At 40.9% G+C, this 20,132-nt stretch overlaps 1 protein-coding gene across 7 annotated transcripts in view; it reads left to right on the top strand.

Moving 5' to 3' along the window:
• Positions 1–20,132, top strand: part of NHSL1 (NHS like 1) — a 203,519-nt gene that overhangs the window by 162,756 nt on the left and 20,631 nt on the right. For all 7 annotated transcript variants that reach the window (XM_059700460.1, XM_059700458.1, XM_059700466.1 and 4 more), the window contains exons 3-4: positions 5,559–5,683; positions 17,813–18,005. In XM_059700460.1, coding sequence (XP_059556443.1) covers positions 5,559–5,683; positions 17,813–18,005 — 318 coding nt within the window. The remainder of the gene's footprint in view (positions 1–5,558; positions 5,684–17,812; positions 18,006–20,132) is intronic.

The following is a 20,132-nucleotide window of genomic DNA, read 5'->3' as shown; positions in this document are numbered from 1 at the left end:
TTCAATATGCTTGACTCGCAAAGCAGAATCTTAACTACAGTATCAGTATGGTTTCTTTTTCTCTTCCAGTAAGTTCATGAACTAGAGGTAAATCTAGAAGAGGTAAATCTCTTCTATTTTCAAATGCAGCTTGGTTTGATTTTTATTAAGAAAATAAGTTATCTAATATTTATAAAGCATAGTATTTGAGTGAAGTAAATTTTTCCGATGTGCTTACTTGGAGGCTTAAACTAGATCCTTTAGCTGTGTCATAGCCAATACAGCGGTGAACTAAAATTGCCTTTCTTCTAAACATTGTAGGACTTGTGCTCTTAGCCCTCTGGTCCTGGGTAAAGACATACAATAGAACTGGTTTTTAACTGTTCTTGATAATCTGAGGGATAAGTAATGGGATAGGAGCTTGGAAATATGGATCTACCAGAAATTTGACACCTGGGTTTCATAATTCATAAGACAAATATTTCTGTTTCCTGTGGCAGGAAGCTTAGAGCATCATGGAAAGAAACTGTGACTGGGAAGACCCTATTTCCAAACGAGGTCACATATACAGATACCGGGGGTTGGGACTTCAACATCTCTTTTTGGGGGACACAGTTCAACTCGTAACACATACTTTCAGATCAAGGAACCTCTATACTGCCCTTGCTTTAGTAGTCACGCTATATTAAATACATCCACCGCCCACCTGGCTGATACCCTTCCTATATAAAATGTCTGTAAGTAGGAGGCTTCAGGTTATGTAAAACCAATTAAGTCATGACTGTAAGTTCTGCAGTGAGATCAGTTAACATATTTTAGCTCTGTTTTGGATTGAGAGCAGTTAGAACTAGGTATCCAGGCTATTGACAGTAAGAGAATCCCAGTATGATGTAGGTAGGTATTGCACATCCTTAGGAAAAAATACAGCCTCATGATATTTTGATAAAGATGGAAACAACACCTTTGTAAAATGGTAGAAACTTAAAGAATTATGCAGCCAAACAAATCTTGTTATGGGCTTGCTTACTGGCTTTTCAAAGTGGGAGAGTTGGAGGTAGTTATGGTTTCCATGGTATATTCTGCCAGTGATGGCTGTGTTTGAGCATCTGCCACATAGAGCCAGTGTCTGTGCCAAGTTCCGTCTTACCCTCACCTAGTCTCCCCTCGGAGAGCAGCTCACTGGGTCGTGCTACTGCTCATGGCAGCTTCCCAGGAGGAGTGAAGTCCGGGCTTACAGAGGTGGAACCTGAGTTTCCAGGAGGCGAAAATGTCCCTGAGATCTCAGAGGTGTAGGTGGTGCCAGGTCTGTCTGGATTCCAGACATTCAAGGGGCTCCTCCATGCAGTGTCCCCCATGGTCAGCCTCCTGAAACACAGGCTTAGCCTGTCACTACTGTTGTATATTTTACATCCAAAGCCTGTCAGCATCATTCAGGGATTGGAAATAAAACATTAAGTAACTGTTGGGGGAATGGTAATGGGGATCTGGAAGATCTCAGATTCAGTGTTATTCCTCTGCTTGGAAGATTTACTAGAGTTGTGTTTGGATATTCTCATTTTCTCCCTTGCTTATGAGGTAGGATTGCTCTTTCTTGTCCCTGTGAAGGTAGGTATGGCCATGTGGCTTGTTTTGTCTAAAGAAATAGTAGCTGAAGTAACCCCTGGGTCCTTCCGGCAGAGGTTCCTATAGCAGGTGTGAAATGCAGGTTGTCCCAGCACAAGTGGGGTGGGGGGGGGGGGGGGTAGGGGAGGGAGGAGCCTCCCTCTGCCTGGCCCCAGGTCCTGGAGCGACTGTGGTGAGCAAAGCCCCTGCCAGCTCAGCTTGGATGAGGAGATGAGCAGAATGTGCAGCAAAGAGACTCTGGTTGTGTTAAGCCCCTGAGATTTTGGAACTCTGTATCTGCTGCATATTCTAGTTCAGCGGTTCTCAAACTGTGGGTCGCGACCCCTTTGGGAGTCGAACGACCCTTTCACAGGGGTCGCCTAAGACCATCGAAAACACATATATAATTACATATTGTTTTTATGATTAATCACTATGCTTTAATTATGTTCAATTTGTAACAATGAAATTGGGGGTCACCACAACATGAGGAACTGTATTAAAGGGTCGCGCGGCATTAGGAAGATTGAGAACCACTGTTAGTTCACTGTGGCTGATTCAACAAATTAAAGAACATAACATATAAAGTGGAAGTTCACCAAGAGTTTCCAGTAGAGACAATTATTTGGAAAATAACTCTTTAAAGCCTCTTGCAGGAGACTCTCTTACCATCTCTAAAATATTAAAATGAAAAGCCTGAAGAACAGCTTTGCTGCATGAAAGTTTGAAAGCCAGAGCAGTATTAAATTCCCGGATGGTTGGATAACCATCTCGTTCTGTGACATTATTTTTGTCCTTCTATATTGCAAACGTTGGTCCACCAAGAAATGTTTGTTGATTGTTCTTGCACTAAAGAAAATAATTTTGACAGGTAAGGAAGGAGGAGGAAATTGCTGGTTGGGAAACCAGAGGACACAGGGAACAGTGACACCTTTATCCAGGCAGCACCGGGAGAACAATAACGGGGTTTTACTCTTAATTTCTGTTGCAAGAGGAGCGTGCGTTAAAGACAGATCTTCCATTACATTTAGTATCTTGTTTCTAGCCTGGAGTTGCAGGCATAACCCCGCTTTAAATTCTGCTTTGCCTTGCAGTTACTCTGTTGAGTGTGTGAAAAGTCTTTGTTTATTCATGATGGCTTTTACTTATATCTCACTCTACAGACAATAAACTCCATTTTTAACGAACAAAGCCACGGTTTTAGAAACTGAGAGCTGTTGCAACTTGACAAGGGAAATTTTCCTACATTTCCCCTAGAGTTGGAATAAGATAAATGACAATGGATACTGAGGAGTTTATTAGATTTCAGGAAATTTGTAAGATTCAGAATATTGGTGATCTGCCATGTATTTACACTGCCTAGTTTAATCTTTGACCCAACATTAACTTTCATTTGATATCCTACTATTTGTTATATTACTATTTAAACATTTCTCTGACATAAACTTCATTGAGATAAAAGGAGGCGTTGCCTCTTAAACTAGGGTCAAACGGTGTCACACCGTTCATTATTAGGAGTACTAATAATTGCAAGACTTTTATGCTTTTAGCATAGGAATAATAATTTTTCAGTATTTTGGTCTTTTAAGATGTAACATGTATGAGGTCATTTTTGTCATTTTAATATTCTTCTCGAGAATATCGTAACTAATATCAACTGTAGAGATGATCTAGTTCGGGAATCCTTGTTTCCTTGAAGGGGAATCTTCTTCCAACATTACTTGGCATGGCATCCAGAATGCAATGTAGATTCTTAAAACAATAAAATTTTATCATTTCAAACATACTTACTATTGGGTCCATTGGTGAGGGGGAAACTACTCTTTTGAACAACAAAAAGACTTCATTGAAAGGGGCCTTGGCCTTCACTTTGTATTTTGTTTCGTGTGGCAACTATTTGAATTACATGGTAAGTGGCTGCAAGTGGTAACAGTTTTTATGGGTGTGTTTTACAAGGTGCACTTCTAATCCTTAGGAGACTCCAGTTTTGTAGGACCACAGAAAAGTTAATGTAGTAGCACAGGTTAATGAAATGTAAAACTGTTGATCTTGAGTGTTGTTTTTTAAATCTGGCTTTACGGTAGTTAACAAAAAAAAATTACAGAATCCCCAAATTGCATAGAATAACATTTGAAAGCTACTGATTATGCTCTATGTAACAGTATCTCTAGTATAGATTCTGGTTGTACTATTTATTTTTTTAGAAAAATTGTTAAATATTGGAGAAAATGTGAAAATATCTCTCATTGAAAAGAGTTAGGTTAGCATGAGTTAAATACTTACTAAAAAATAAGGTATGTACTGGAAGTTGCAGAAATTTTTTTTAAATTTCCATTTTACACAATAGTAAGAATGATTGCTAGCTCAGCCCAAAAATTATTTATCCCATAAGTGACTTAAGTAATAATATTTTGCTATCTTTTGATTATATATGCACTTTTAAATTAGCTTGGCATTCTATTTGTGTTTTGTTTTGTTTTTAAATTCTCCTCAAGGGATGTGTTTATTGATTTCAGAGAGAGAACGGAAGGGGGAGAGAGATATCAATTGATTATAGGCACCCCGACCAGGGGTGGAACTCCCAACCTAGGTATGTGCCCTGACCGGGAATCGAACCCACAACCTTTTGGTGTTTGGGACAATGCTCCAGCTAAATGAGCCACCTGGCCAGGGCTAGCTTGGCATTCTAAAGATCCTCATGGCTATTTCAGTGGGCTTTTTAAAACTCTGATTTGTAGCCCTGGATTAGAAACTTTCCACTCCCACTGTGTGGTAGCTAAGGAGAGTGAGGTTTTTTTATTCCCTGGTTGGAGAATTTTTATCCGTGTACAAACGCAACTACTGTCTCCTCTTTGAAGAAGAATCATAGATCCCAGTGTTTGAAAGGAATTCTGAAGGTGGCCTACTTTGGCTCTGTGCTTTTACGTACATGGTTTTGTAAAGCTGTGCAAAGAGGAAACTTTCCCAAAAGCAAACACATTTGGCACTCCTTTAGCAAGCTGGATATTTAAAGGAACCCCGTGGCAAATACTTTTGCAAGGCAAATGCTCCTCTAAGGTGCCATCTGGGTAGTGGGAAAGCTCCTGGGGCTTTATTATTATTTTTAAATATATTTTTGTTGATTTCAGAGAGGAAGGGAGAAGAAGAGAGAGATAGAAACATTAATGATGAGAACCATTGATCGGCTGGCTCCTATACACCCCCTACGAAGGATTGAGCCTGCAACCCTGGCATGTGCCCTGACCAGGAATCAAACCGTGACCCCCTGGCCCATAAGTGACACTCAGCCACTGAGCCACGCCCACCTAGCAGCTCCTGGAGTTTTAAAAAGCCTTTGGAACTCTGCTGCATTCCCCCTCCCCACTGCCACCCCGCCGCAGCCCCCATGACAGTAATTAGTGCAGTGGGTCCTCCTTGAGGACAATGTCCAGTCTCTAAGCAGCCAGTGGCCCCAGTCCCCCTGTGATCCAGGGCATCAGGCCTCCTGTTTACCTGCCACTCGGTGGTGCCAGGCATTCCTCTGTGGACTGGCAGGCATCTCAGACTGCCACCAGCTTCATATTAAATTCAGCACAATGACTATAGGCTGTTTGGCACCAAAGTTAAAATGAGAGCATTATCACCAGTGATTTCTCATGCCACTTCCCGCTGACACAAGTCTAGGAAACAAGCCTAGCACGAGGATTGCTTATGGGTTTTGATGTGGAATTACATAGTCAGTTGTGTGTCAAAAATTGACGCGGAGGGTTGCTGTGAGGTTTGAAGGTGACACCTGTAAAATATAGGAGCTTGGCATGAAGTGTGTAGTAGTTGCTGTACTAATTCTTAGTCATTTTTATCATTTCATTTTTAATATTATTATTGTTTTGAAGTCTTATTATGCCTAGCAAAGTGTTACCAGAAGTGGTAAATAAAGAGGAGTAAAGGCCTTCTGGTTCCTAACGCCCTTTCTGCGTCCCGTCCTGTGCCCTTTGCAGAATGTGATAAGCTGCGTCGGGATGGCTACCGGAGCTCTCAGTACTACTCCCAGGGACCCACCTTCGCCAGCTCCGGTCCACCCAGCGATGAGTATCAAGATGAGGATGATGAAACAGATCAGAAGGTAAGGCTTCTAAATTCAACATGGGATCCCAGAACAGAAAAAGGAGATAAGTGGGAAAACTGGTGAAATTAGACAGGGGTGGGCAAACTTTTTGACTCGAGGGCCACAATGGGTTCTTAAACTGGACCGGAGGGCCGGAACAAAAGCATGGATGGAGTGTTTGTGTGAACTAATATAAATTCAAAGTAAACATCATTACATAAAAGGGTATGGTCTTTTATTTCAATAGTTTTATTCATTTGATCCTGCCCGAGGGCCGTAGTTTGCCCATGGCTGAATTAGAACAAAGTGTGCGTGCTTTTTAGTTTAATAGTATTATCTCAAGTAAACGGCTTAGTTTTGATAAGTGTGCCATGGTTTTGCAGCACATCAACATTAAGGGAGACTGGGTAAGGGTACACAAGGAATTCTCAGTACTATCTTTTGTAAATTTTCTCGAGGGCTAAAATTAGTCTGGAAAAAAAAAAGTTCCTGATCCGAAGAAGTTATTAAAGGAGTATAATCAATATATTTGTGCATTTTGAATACTCTCTTTTGGGTAAAAGAAATAAAGTATCTTATTTCTGTTGTTTTGCTTTTTTCATGTGACCAAGAACCTAGTGAGATTACAAAGAAGAGCTCTAAGTATAGCAGCATAGATTCAGCATGGGCAGTGCTTTTACTTAATATGATAGCGCTGGGCAGTTCGCTTTTGTGATGTTGTTTCATATCTGCATTCCTTTTTCTCACGCCATCTTTTGTGATATGTGCAAACTACTTAAGACAAATATATTTCTCAGTACTAAATGCACACAAAAGAATAAAAATGTATGGAGATTTTTAACTTACATAGTTTTATTTTTCATTTTATTAAGAAATGACTGACACAAATTACTTAAACAAATAAGGTTTGACGAACAGAGTTTGCTTTAGAAACCATTTTAAATTAACCTAAGAAATTTCAGTGGAATTTAGGTCAATACATCAAAGTCTTATTGTTTGGAGAACATTATCTAGAATTTATTATCCTCTCTCAAGTAACATCAGAGAAAAAAAAGTAGATAACAGTTGTTCAAAAATGGAAAATTACTACCTTAAATTTTTGGTTTTCTAATGAAGATTGGACCCAAGTTTTTATTACAGAACTAGAGGCCCGGTGCACGAATTGATGCGCCAGTGGGGTCCCTCAGCTTGGCCTGCAGAATTGGGCCGAAACTGGCTCTCCGACATCCCCTGAGGGGTCTCGGATTGCGAGAGGGCACAGGCCAGGCCAACTGACCACACCAGTGCATGATCAGAGCTGGGGAGGGACACAGGAGGTTGGCCAGCCAGTGAAGAACCGCAGGAGGGCTCCAGGGAATGTCCAGCCCATCTTGCTTAGTCCCGATCAGCTGGACCCCAGCAGCAAGCTAACCACCGGTCCGAGTGTCTGCCCCCTGGTGGTCAGTGCACATCATAGCGAGTGGTTGAGCGGCCTTAGCATATCATTAGCATATTACGCTTTGATTGGTTGAACGGCCAGCGAGTCAACCGGACACTTAGCATATTAGGCTTTTATTATATAGGATAGCCTATCATTAGCATATTATACTTTGATTGGTTGAACGGCCAGCCAGTCAATCGGACACTTAGCATATTAAGCTTTTATTATATAGGGTATCTTTCCTATTTCTGTAAAGGTGTTTGGACATATTAGGTTAATCCTTTGAAACTATAAAATACACAAAGAAAGTTTCTTACTATAATAGGAAAGCAGTTACTTCAAAGTTGACCTGGTCTTTAATTTTAAAAGCCTATTTTTTTCTCTTGTTGATATGAGTTAGAAAAATAAAAAAAATCAGAAGATGAATTATATCATGAGGATGTTGTTTTGATTTAAAATTTTTTTCAGGTTTATTGAAGTATAATCAACACTAATAAAAAAGAAAAATGGTAATTGGCGTACGACGATACCCTTTTCATTGGCTAATCAGGGCTATATGCAAATTAACTGCCAACTATGATTGGCAGTTAACTGCCAACTAAGATTGGCAGTTAACTGCCAACAAGATGGCGGTTAATTTGCATATGTAGGCACAATGCAGGGAGGCGAAAGGGAAAGCAGGAAGAAGCCCCCTGCCACTGACAGTGATCGGAAACCCAGGGGGGAGCTAAGAGCTGGGGGGCAGGGCAAAGGCGGCCCTGGGGCCGCCTTTGCCCTGCCCCCCAGCCATGATCAGAGAATCAGGTGCCTTTGCCACCCTGGCCAGTGATAGCAGGAAGTAGGGGTGGAGCCAGCAATGGGAGCTGGACACGGTCGAAGCTGGCAGTCCCGGGAGCTAGGGGTCCCTTGCCTGGGCCTAAAGCGAAGCCCACGATAACGGGGCCGCTGCAGCTGCGGGTCCCCGCTGCCTGGGCCGGACGCCTAGGCCAGAGGCGTTAGGCCTGGGCAGGGGCGGAGCCTGCAACCGCGGGGAGCTGGGGGTCCCCTGCCCAGGCCTGACACCTCTGCCGGAGGCCTCAGGCCTGGTCAAGGGGCCGATCCGGTGATTGGTGATCAGAGGGTGATGAGGGTCAACTCCTCTGGCCGAGGCATCAGGCCTGGGCGGGGGGCTGAGCCGGGGATTGGGGGGGATATGATGGTCCCCTTGCCCAGGCCTGAAGCCTGGGTCAGAGGCGTCAGGCTTGGGCGGGGGGTGGAGCAAGCGATCAGAGGGAGATGGGGGTCCCCTGCTCAGGCATGATTCCTGGGCCAGAGGCCTCAGGCCTGGGCGGGGGCCAAAGCCAGTGATTGGGGGGAGATGGGGGTCCCCTGTCCAAGCCTGACACCTCTGGTGGAGGCGTCAGGCCTGGGCAAGGGGCCGATCAGGTGATCGGAGGGTGATGGGGGTCTATGCCTCTGGCTGAGGTATCAGGCCTGGGCAAGGGGCAGAGTCAGCAATTGGAGGGGTCTGGGGGTCCCCTGCCCAGGCCTGATGCCTGGGCCAGAGGCATCAGGCCTGGGCTGGGGGCAGAACCAGTGATGGGGGGAAATGAGGGTCCCCTGCCCAGGCCTGACGCCTCTGTCAGAGGCGTCAGGCCTGGGCAAGGGGCCGATCCTGCGATTGGAGGGTGATGGGGGTCAACGCCTGAGGGCTCCCAGTATGTGAGAGGGGGCAGGCTGGGCTGAGGGACACTCCCCCCCACACACACACACACACAGTGCACGAATTTCGTGCACCGGGCCCCTAGTTGACAAATAAAATTGTATCTAGTATGATGATTTGACAAAAGTATACTTTATGAAATGATCATCACACTCAGGTTAATGAACACATCCATCCCCTGACATAGTCACCGTGTGTGTGAGAGATGAGAGCGCTGAAGGTCTATTCTCTTAGCAAATTTCAAGTACACAGCACAGTATTATGTACTGGACTGCAGGGGTCCTCAAACTACAGCCCTCAGGCCTCATGCAAATACAAATATTGTATTTGTTCTCATTTTGTTTTAATACTTCAAAATAAGATATGTGCAGTGTGCATAGGAATTTGTTCATAGTTTTTTTTTTTTTAAAACTATAGTCCAGCCCTCCAACGGTCTGAGGGACAGTGAACTGGCCCCCTGTTTAAAAAGTTTGAGGACCCCTGTATAACTGGAGTCACCATGCTGTACATTAGATCCCAAGGAGCTTGCTCATAGCAGACTGAAGGCCCGTACCCTTTGATCAGTGTCTTTCCATCTCCTTCACCTGTGAGATTTTAAAAACCCAGCTATACTTCAGCCTTTCTGTGGTGCTCAGGGAAGGGGAGCATTTAGTTTACAGCGGGACCCGGAGAGACAGGTGGTTTCTGGGTACAGCCTCGTGAGTATGCAGAGTCCTCAGTGCAAATCAGCAAATCGGCATTCCAAGACCACATTCTACGATCTTCCTGGGAAATGGAAGCGTAGTTTCTAAATTCTCACACAGCTATTTAGTTCCCAGATGCTCACACCTGAGAGAAGTTCAGTCTCTGTGAACGAGTTTCTACTCTTACGCACATTGGCACGGACCCCTCCAAGCAGCCTCTCCCATACGTGCGAGATAGTGTGGACAGGTCATTGGCCCTTAGAAAACAAGGCTCCTGTCCTGTTGGAAATAAGTCAGGGATCATGATTACACACACACACACACACACACACACACACACACACACGCACATGACATGGCATGTCCTAGTAAGCTTAAGAAGTACCTTATTCTATCATTTCTCGGCAGTTTAACATCTGATATGGATTTTTGAGCAGGGAGATGGAATAGGAGCTCGCTCCATCCACAAATTTCGAGCTTTAGCTCTTCCACTTGTTTGTACCTTGCTCTCCCTCTCCCTTCCTCTCTAAAATCAACAAAAACATATTTTTTAAAAAGGATAGGATCTATATGAAAAAATTTAAATACTGTAGAATACCACAAATAAGATTTGAATAAATGAAAAAACATATGCTCTGAGATTAGAGGACTCAATATCAAAAGCTGTCAATTCTGCCCATGTTAATTTATAACATTAACACAATACCAATAAAAACTTGAGCAGTTGGTTTGTTTGGGTTTGGAGTTATTTGGGGGGTGGAAGGAGGAGAGAGGGACTGAAGAGGCTGACCTGAGGTTCATACCTGGACAAGCTGTGCAACTGAAGAGCAGTGAGGAAGAAGTGTGGCCAGGTGCTGACCCATGGAGTTAGGAATTACTCCAGTGTAGCCTCTGAATGTACAGACGAGTAGGACCAAACATGAAAAACAGTATGTAAAGTTCAGAAATAGACCCTAGTCTGCATGGGATTTAGTACCTGATCAAGTTGGCACTTGAAATCAGGTGGGAATCCAGTAACTATAAAGGGCTCCCAGCCAGCAGTTTATGGTCTCCATGCTAAGACCAAGGCCCCTAACTACAACTCATGTTCTTAGTAGTGGCTCTAACAGTTGGGGTCATTGTTAAGTACAGAGTCTGTAGAAGTCAGATTGGAGGGAAAATTCTATTGGGAAAAACCTTTTCTTTGTATTTCTTAGGTAGGCGGTGGGGATGGAGATGAAAGGTGAGGAGACCAGTGGACTGTCTTTAGAAGGGACACATGAGTTAAATGTTTAGGCTATAGATGCTCTGACATCAAAAGTGGTGCTTAGAACAAAAGCTTTACATGCATTCAACAAATACTGGGCATTTGTTATATATTTAGGACAGAAGCCCTATCCTAAAATGAGAGTTGCTAATAAGGTGAAGGCTAAGAACATATAAATTAGAACAGAGAACCTAGAAGACATCTGTTCTGGTTATTTATTCTGGATAATTATTTTAGAATAATAAATGCAAAGCATTTGCCAAGTAAACCTCAAGTTTATGGTATGAAGAAAGGTATTTTGCTAATGATATCCATATATATCTTTCAAAGTGATGATGTAGTGTGACAAGAAAAAATTGTTTGAAGTGTTTTCAACTATGTATGTTATGTACATCATCTAAATATTAAACATGCTGCATGAAAAATGCTGTCGCAAAGGGATGTAGGAATCCACAAAATACTTTTTATTCATCCGCAAAATCAGAGAGTAAATCATTACTTTAGTGTTGTTCTAGTCTTGACATTTCTGTTCTGTTCTTTCAGTTTTCATTGTGTGCCAGGTACTACTAAAGAGGTTATTCAGGTATTTGAAGGAAGTTCAGCTATAGATGCCAAAATACATCCTGAATCGATAGGGCATTTCTCCAGCTGCCATTGTCGGAGGTTATATTTGATGATATGTTCACCAAGTCACAGAAACGTTCATAGAGGCCCCATTGTCTCAGCAGAAAGCATGTCAGTCATGAGTTACTTAATCTCTTGTGTAAAATTCACCCCAAACAGATAAATGAAGCTGGGATTATGGCAATAAACAGTTGGCTTTAATAGTATTGATAGAAACTGAAGTTTTCTTTCCTATTTCCTGTTATTCTTTGAACTGGCATCTCGGGGTCTGTTGTAGCCTCCCATGATAAGAGATATTTGAATCCAAGGAGGACTTGGAAGAATACAAAGGATAGCAGCCTTGCTCTGTAACTGCAGATGGAGGCTTACACAACATGATGCTTGGGAGTGCTGGTCTGGGCCAGCTTTCCCCCCTGTCTGTGGCGGCGGTCTTGGCTAAATTGCTTGTGAGCTTCAGTTTCCTCAACTGTAAAGAGTTATAAACCACATGTTCTGGTTTTCTCAGGACAACCCTGGTTTACAGCTGCTGTCCTGTGTAATTATTAATAGCACCACCTTCATGCTCAAAGGCAGTCAATAAAAGAATAGATCAACCAGAGGACTTGTATGCATGCATATAAGCCTAACCAATAGACACAGACACCAGGGGGATGAGGGCATGAGGGGGTGAGGGGGGGGGGGGGAATGAGGGAATAAGGACATATATGTAATACCTTAATAAAGAAAAAAAAAATGAATGGATAATAAATGTGATATTAGAATGCAGTGTGTACCCCAGTGAAACCAGTGAATTGCAGGCTCACAACAATATGCATGCGTCTTAGAAACATAATAACAAGTAAGTAAGTAACAGTGCAAAGAGCATGATACCATTTTTATAAAAGTCCAAATAAATATAAACATCTAATTTAGGCATATTTATACACACTTATTTAAAAAAAAGGAAGGGAATGATTAACACAGTTCAGGAGAGTGGTTACCTCTGGGGAAGCAGGGAGGAGCATGGAGGTGGATGCAATTACTGGTAATATTGTGAGCGTGGGTTGGGTAGCGAGTTCTTAAATATTCATTATGTTGTACTATATACTCTGGATCTATGATTTACTCTAATCAAAAGATCATTAAAATAAGAAATTACTATATCAGTTAAAATGTATACTCTAATTACCTATTTTCATTATTTTGAGGAAAAGATCGCTTAATATGGGATAGTTTAAATCCAAACTATTTTAATTCAGTACATGGAGTACGTGTTAAGAAAGCTTAGAGTCCTTAAAGGTCTAGGTTTTGTGATAAAGGGACTAATATGCTGAATAAGAGAGAAGGAACAATTAGTTACTTAATAACGTGGGTATGAAAACCACCTCCCAGCCATATCATGGAGTTGCTGGGAGGGCCATGAACTATGTTTTTGTGTGGGTCCATGTCCACCACACCTGGTCTTCTGTGTTGTTGAGATTGGGACCGGGATGGAGGAAGGAAAAGGAGAGAACAATTGTAAGTCAGGATCTCTCGGGTCTGAGTAGAAGCAGCCTGTAGCCAAGAAAGACTACAATGGTTTTGACACCTAATCTTCAAAACCAAGAGTCAACCCAAAAGAGATATAATTTTGGGAGTAAAATCACCAAAGACTAAAAGGACTAGAATGTATGTTGGTGTCCTCTTCAATAGTGTCCTATGTTGTTTCATCGGTTCAGTGTCTATTCTTATGTAATACTTGCGAAGTGAATACTAGATTTAGCTGTTTATAATTATATTTTCCAATTTTTAAAAGCATAGCAGATTTTTTTTAAAAAAAGCCTTGGCTAATCTGTGTTTCACAGTTCAGCCTACTCTTTGGTAACTTGGCCATTTGCCAAAGAGACTGTACGTCAGGCTCCACTGTCCATCTGGTGGGATGCTGCTTGGTTTCCAGCAGGACTTGATGGGCTCTGAAATGCAGGTCTACCAGCATCCAGAATCTACACAACCACCACTGGGGGCAGGCGATTTCCCTGTTTGAATTAAGTGATTTGACACGAGGAATAGTGGTTTCTTAAGTTTTATTGGTGACTCTACGTTCCTTCCAGGACCAGATTATGGGCTATTGGTGAACATTATTGACCAATTAACAGCTTTAAAAACTGCATTTAAATTCTGAAAGCAAGGCAACTTCAAACTCAGTGTTTAAAAAAGTAACTCACCCTATACTGAGGGTTTCCATTCCACTTGCCCACTTTTGAACTTTCTAGAAGTACAGTTATTTTAGGCCACTTTCTTATTTGTAAAGTGAGACTAGTGCTGTGAAAATTAAATGAGGTACCAGTTCCTTTAAAGCCTGTAACCCTGGGAAAGCCATGTAGAAATCAGTTACTAGATGGTGGTCCCTTTTTTATTTCTATGTTTTAAAACTATTTTTATTGATTTCAGAGAGGAAGGGAGAGGGAGAGAGAGAGAGATAAAAACATCAATAATGAGAGAGAATCATTGATTGGCTGCCTCCTGTATGCCTCCTACTGGAGATTGAGCCCGTAACCCCAGCATGTACCCTTGAACAGAATCGAGCCCAGGACCCTTCAGTCCACAGTTCTGATGCTGTATTCACTGAGCCAAACTGTACAAAGAGCTACTTCAAAATTCTGACATAACTCTCTTACTGCTCCGATTTAAAGGCTCCTAGAACTTCCATTCTCATGGGAGAGACAAGATAAGTAACTAAAATATGTGTATACTGGTGATATGTGTGTATTAAAGAGAAGCTTAGAAAGCAGAAAAGGGGATATAAAATCTTGGGAAGGAGTTAAAATTTTAGGTAGGGTGAACAGCTAAGACCTCGACAGGAAGGGGACTCTTGACTAAACTAAGCACCTGAAGAAGAAGAAGATTATACTTGTGTGGATGTCTGAGGGAAGGACATGTCAGGTGGTGGGAGCAACAAGTACAAAGGCCATGAGGCAGTAGTGTGCGTGATGTGTACAAGGAACTTCGTGGAGGATGATGTGACTGGGTAGAATAAACAATAGTTGGAGATGAGGTCATTGTTGGCAGGGGGCCAGTTCATAGAGCACGTATGTAGGGTTTTGTAGGCCATAGTAAGAATCTGGGAGGTTTGAGAGGAGGAGCACCATGACCTGGCTGTGGTGCTGGGAAATCCACTATTGGAAGGGGAGGAGTACGAGAGGGTAGTCAACAAGGACAGAAGCCTGCAGGCCAGAGAAGAGGCTAAGGTAGTCATCGGGAGCGTTCCCATGTCTGTCAGTACTTGTGCTGTGTTTTGCCATTGAGATGCAGGAGGTTTTTTCTGTGTTCCTGCTGCATTTATAAATACTAGGAGGCATAGGTCAGGTCATTTTGGAAGTCATACCATCCTGGTTTTCTAATTTTCTTCAGTAGGTTGTAGCACTATCTAACAGTCACTCTGCATGTAACGTTACCTGTGCCCTGCTGGTCTGGGAAATTTTCTTGAAATGAAGGGAGCACTTTACAAAACAGATGATCTTTGTCAGTTGTCACATTGGAGCTGTCCCTGGTGATCATCCCATGGTAACGAAGCTAACTGAAGTACCGTTCCACTGTGATAGTTATCGATTCTGACAACTAAAAGAAAAGTAGGTTACTAGGCCTGATGAGCACCACTGAGACGCATGCAAACCACAGAACCAAGCTCCTCCAGGTCCCTCCAGCGGACGTCACACGAAACGGGAACCCTCCCCGCAGGATGTCACCGTGCTGTTTATTCTCTGGCCATCTGAAGCTTTCCTTTCTTTTAAAACTTTCAGTTAGGATGTGCTTCTTACGGCCTTCGAAATTTGTGTTATATTTCAAGGTTGCCTGGGGAATTATTTCTATGTAAATATGTCAGAAAATTGGAGTGACCTTTTAATTTACTAGATTAAGCTTGAACCTCAGACATGTGACCTTTATACAAATTGCTATGAAATTCTCAAAATGTTCTTTAATTTATGTGTATGTGTAGCTACAGTGTAAGCGTAGAGAATCTGTATTATAAATCAAACTTAACAAGAGTAGCACAACTGCAAAGGGGGCAGAAATAATTGATTTATGTCAGCCTGGCTTAGCTGCTGCGGCCGACTCAAACATTCCTTTGTCTTTTCAGGATCTGTATGAGCTGTAACCAGTGTCAGATCAAACATGAATGGATATGGTGTAATTTAGTATCATGATTAAGATGTCAGTAACATATACTCCAATTGAGTATGTTCATTATTTAATTACAGACATTTTATAGTTTCTTTAGGTGGAAAAGAAAGTAGATTATCATTTTACATGTTTTATGCATTAAGAATTTAAAGTATAAAATACTGAGATGTCTAGTTATATAATTTATATTTTTATTTCTATAATGCATTTATTATGGATAGTCTTGCAATAAAAGTGCAGGTACTTGTCAATTCATGGTTTTGTTTTCATGAAGTCGCATTTATATGACCACCACCTTTATGGCCATGACATTTAACTGTCCTAGACATTTCCACAGCTATCATCTCATAAGGTCCTAAGAGTACAGGATATTCCCATTTTACAGCAAGGGACCTCAACATTTAGGAACAGCCTAAAGGTCCCTTGACTGTAAGTTATAAAGTGAATAGACTCAGGTGTTTGGATTCTTCACCTAAGACCCTATCCCTAACACGCCAAGCCATTTTCATCTGTTCTCTGTAGCCCTCTTTAGGTTGTGGAGTGCGGTACTTGTAGAATAAATACAGGTATTGTGTGGGAAGGTTAATTCATTAACAGTAGTGATGACAGTGTTCTCTTCTAAGTGTTTGAGATTTCTAAATGATGGGTTTCTATAGATTTCTTACTGATGTCCTCTTAAAAACTTGCATTTAACTCAAAAAGGCATCAACATAGGCTTTTTAAAAATGGATCAATCCTTGCCTGGCTGGTGTGGTTCAGTGGTTGGGTGTTGACCTATGAACCAGGAGGTCACAATTCGATTCCCAGTCAGGGCACATGCCCAGGTTGCAGGCTCGATTCTCATTTGGGGAGCAGGGGCCGTGCAGGAGGCAGCAGATCAGTGATTTTTCTCTCATCATTGATGTTTCTATCTCTCCCTCCCTCACCCTTCTTCTCTCTGAAATCAATAAAAAATAATGTATTTTTTTAAAAAGTATCAATCTTTCCAAATGGAATGTTGGGTGAAAGAAGTCACAAAAGAGACCTGAAGAACTTTTCCTTTACAGAAAGTTCAATACAGGCCAAGGACGCTGTGATGTTAGAAGTCAGGACAGCAGTTACCCTTGCTTTGGGGGTGAGGAGAGCTGCTGAAGCGACCTGGGTCCGGGTTTTATAGGTGTTCCCTTGGGCAGATTCACTGACTTTTTATTCTTAAATAAAACTCTTTTAAGTGCCTTGTTTTCATAGGTGGTAGTTTAAATGCTTTCAACTTGTAGAACTGTTCTTATACATTTATTCTTATAAACTGCCATCTCCCAACAAAAGTCAATTACCCCTTTTTGTTGTTGTGCCTGAGCACAGTGTATTTCTTTTGAATTCTTGGAGCTTCCTTCTCACCAACCCAGTTGCCACGGGGCCATCATCAAATGCTTGCCCAAACAGCTTTCTTGCTTACACTTTTTAAGATGTTATGGGAGGAACGGTATTAAAGATGGTCCCCAGTTAGGATGTTAATCTGTATCAAAACCGACACTGCTGGAAATGTTCTCATGGAATTCTGATAAGGCTCAGAGCACAGCTTTAGTCAGCTTCTTATAAGTAAACAATTTCACACAGATATTTTTCCATATAAATGGTTTCAGAAGAGCACAAGTAGTCAAACAACAATAGCTCTATCATTTTCTAAATGTCCCTTGAGGCCAGAGCCTAAAGGAAATGAGATTGAGGCTAGAAATTATTTTGAGCCAAACTACATTTTAATAAAAATGGAAATTGATGGTCACAGCCGTGTTGTGTCTCTGGGCTTCTTATATTAAACTGAATCCATAATCTGCTGACCACAGGAAATAGGAAGAACTTAAGATTCTGTGGGTCAGCAAAACCTTTCGCAGTCATGGTTTAGAGCAGGGGTGGGCAAACTTTTTGACTCAAGGGCCACAATGGGTTCTTAAACTGGACCAGAGGGCCGGAACCAAAGCATGGATGGAGTGTTTGTGTGAACTAATATAAATTCAAAGTAAACATCATTACATAAAAGGGTACGGTCTTTTTTTTTTTAGTTTTATTCATTTCAAACGGGCCGGATCCAGCCCGCAGGCCGTAGTTTGCCCACGGCTGGTTTAGAGACTGGCCTCTGCGAATCATAAATATTACAGGTCATGCTTAGGATGCTGAGCAGAGTTCTTGCAAACCATTGCTTCTGTTCCTAAATGTGACCAGGTGTTTTTTTGTTTGTTTGTTTGTTTGTTTGTTTGTTTGTTTGTTTTTTGCTTCAAATCAGTTTAAATTTAAAAAAAATGTTTCTGTCATCTCTTTACACACTGTGGCTTCTTTTTCCTCATTCTGCCTACAGGGTTCTATCTCCTCCTTGGAAGAGGAAAGACATATTTCCATCAGGAGACCTAAAACGCCAACCTCAAGTGACTTCCCTGACCTTAATACTCAGACGAACTGGGCCCAGTCTCTTCCCTTGCCAACACCAGAAGAGAAGATGCGACTGCACGCCCAGACAGTCCAGGCTGATGTGGTTCCTATTAACATAACCGGTATGCTTCGCTGTGTAGACAAGGTTCATAATGTACTCCGGAGAGTGGCTGTGGCTTTCTGTTGTTGTTGTCATATGCACTTAGCATTTTATGCATCAGAGGGAAATCTGTAATATGTGTATATTCCTTTGCTTAATGAAGGGAGTACTAAAACATATTTGTGTGTGTACATGTAAAATAGCTATTGCTTTTAAGTTAGAAGACTGTGTCAACAAAGATTGATGTGGAAGAACTCCGTGGTCCAGCCACTCATTTAAAGCCTGTCGTTTTGAATTGACTTACCTTTAAAATATATTTTGATTATATGGAGACATATTCTAAATGGGATTTTGGATAAGAAAAACTATGTGTGTTTTTTTCCTAAAGGGCTATTTTAAGTAATATTTATAAAAGTTAAAAAAAATAACAATTTTGTGATATTTCTTTTTTTTTTTTTTAAATATACTTTATTGATTTTTTAGAGAGGAAGGGAGAGGGACAGAGACTCAGAAACATCGATGAGAGAGAAACATCGATCAGCTGCCTCCTGCACACCCCCACCGGGGATGTGCCCGCAACCAAGGTACATGCCCTTGACCGGAATCGAACCTGGGACCCCCCAGTCCGCAGGCTGACGCTCTATCCACTGAGCCAAACCCGTCAGGGCGTGATATTTCTTAATGATAGATTTTACCTTTTTGTTTTCTCAGGTAAAAGAGGGAAAAATTACTTGAAATAAAAATATCAAGTGAATTAGCAATAATAACTAGAAAACATATTTTAAAGAAAACTCAATAGGATGGTAAAGTTATATTTTGATCCCTAAAATTTGAATTCTACAATCTTCAAATAAAAGTTAATTTTTAGTATAAATTTTTAGAATATAAATCACCACATGTAAAATTCAAGTTCTTTAGAATAGTATGCTCAAGTTTGAATCACCTGTGATAATTAAAGGTGACAAATTACAAGGTACATGAAGTTCAAAGTCAGTATTTCACAAACTTAGATGAGCTGTTAAAAATAACAAAATTGTCCTGTTTTATCACGTTGGTAGACATGTACACAGTGCAAAATAGATGTGTTAAGGGTAATAGCTTCAGCCATTGGACTGTGTGGTAGAAAGAGAGTACTGATCGTCATCATTGATATCAGTCCATACAAAGCATGGCTTACAGGGCTAGAATCTAAAAGAAATCAGGTGACCAGTAAGGATGAGTTTTCATTAATAAGTAGGGTGAAAACCATAGCAAACTTGCTGCGTTTCTGAGACTATTACTGTTGACTGCCATTACAAAGCTTTTTGCCATGGCATTGGTTAATTTTTAAAGGACTAATGACATTTTGATAGTTATTGGAGAATTTTTAAAAACCTTGCACTTAAAAATTACTTTTAGAACTCATTTTGAATTCCAGAGAAATGTAATAAATAAGTGCATGAATTATTTTAAATTCTATGTGCATTTCACACATTTATTGTGCATAAGCCTTAAAGGAAGAATATCATGGCATTTTAATCCATTTTCTTTGCAGATAACATCATTGATCTTTCTGAATGTGATTCTTGTTCACCTAGATATCATATTTTTTTAAAGATTATTATTATAAGTAGCTATGTTTCAGAACAAAGTATAATGTTTATTGCTGAATGAAATACATAGGTGCATATTTTCAGTAAGAATATGCATTACATTATTTGATTGATTAAATGCAGCAGAAATGTAATTATGTATGATTAAGTGCCTCAGGAATAATATCATAAATAGATTGTGCTATGAAATATGACAATCTGTAATGGAATTAGGATAAAATATATTATTGTGACATTAGTAAATTTAAAGCATAGTAACTAGAATTTTAGGAGTAATGAATTATTTACAATGAAATGCATTGACACAACAGGAGACAGTGTCCTTTCTTTGAGCTTTAATTCTCTCCCGTTTGATATGAATTACATAAAGTTTAAAAGGAGGCCTTCAGAATGCCACACAGGAAAGGTTAATGACACACACAAAAAAAGAGCAATATGAGTTATATCAAAATGCAATTTATTTTTGTGTGGTTAATGTTTTCAGAAATGTAGAAATTAAGTATAATTTCTAATTACATATGTATTGATCCATTTTCTGGATACACGTGTTCAGGTAC

The sequence above is a fragment of the Myotis daubentonii genome, chromosome 6 (genome assembly GCF_963259705.1).
Source record: "Myotis daubentonii chromosome 6, mMyoDau2.1, whole genome shotgun sequence".
NCBI classification, from domain to species: Eukaryota; Metazoa; Chordata; class Mammalia; order Chiroptera; family Vespertilionidae; genus Myotis; species Myotis daubentonii.
This window is presented reverse-complemented; position numbering and strand designations above follow the sequence as displayed.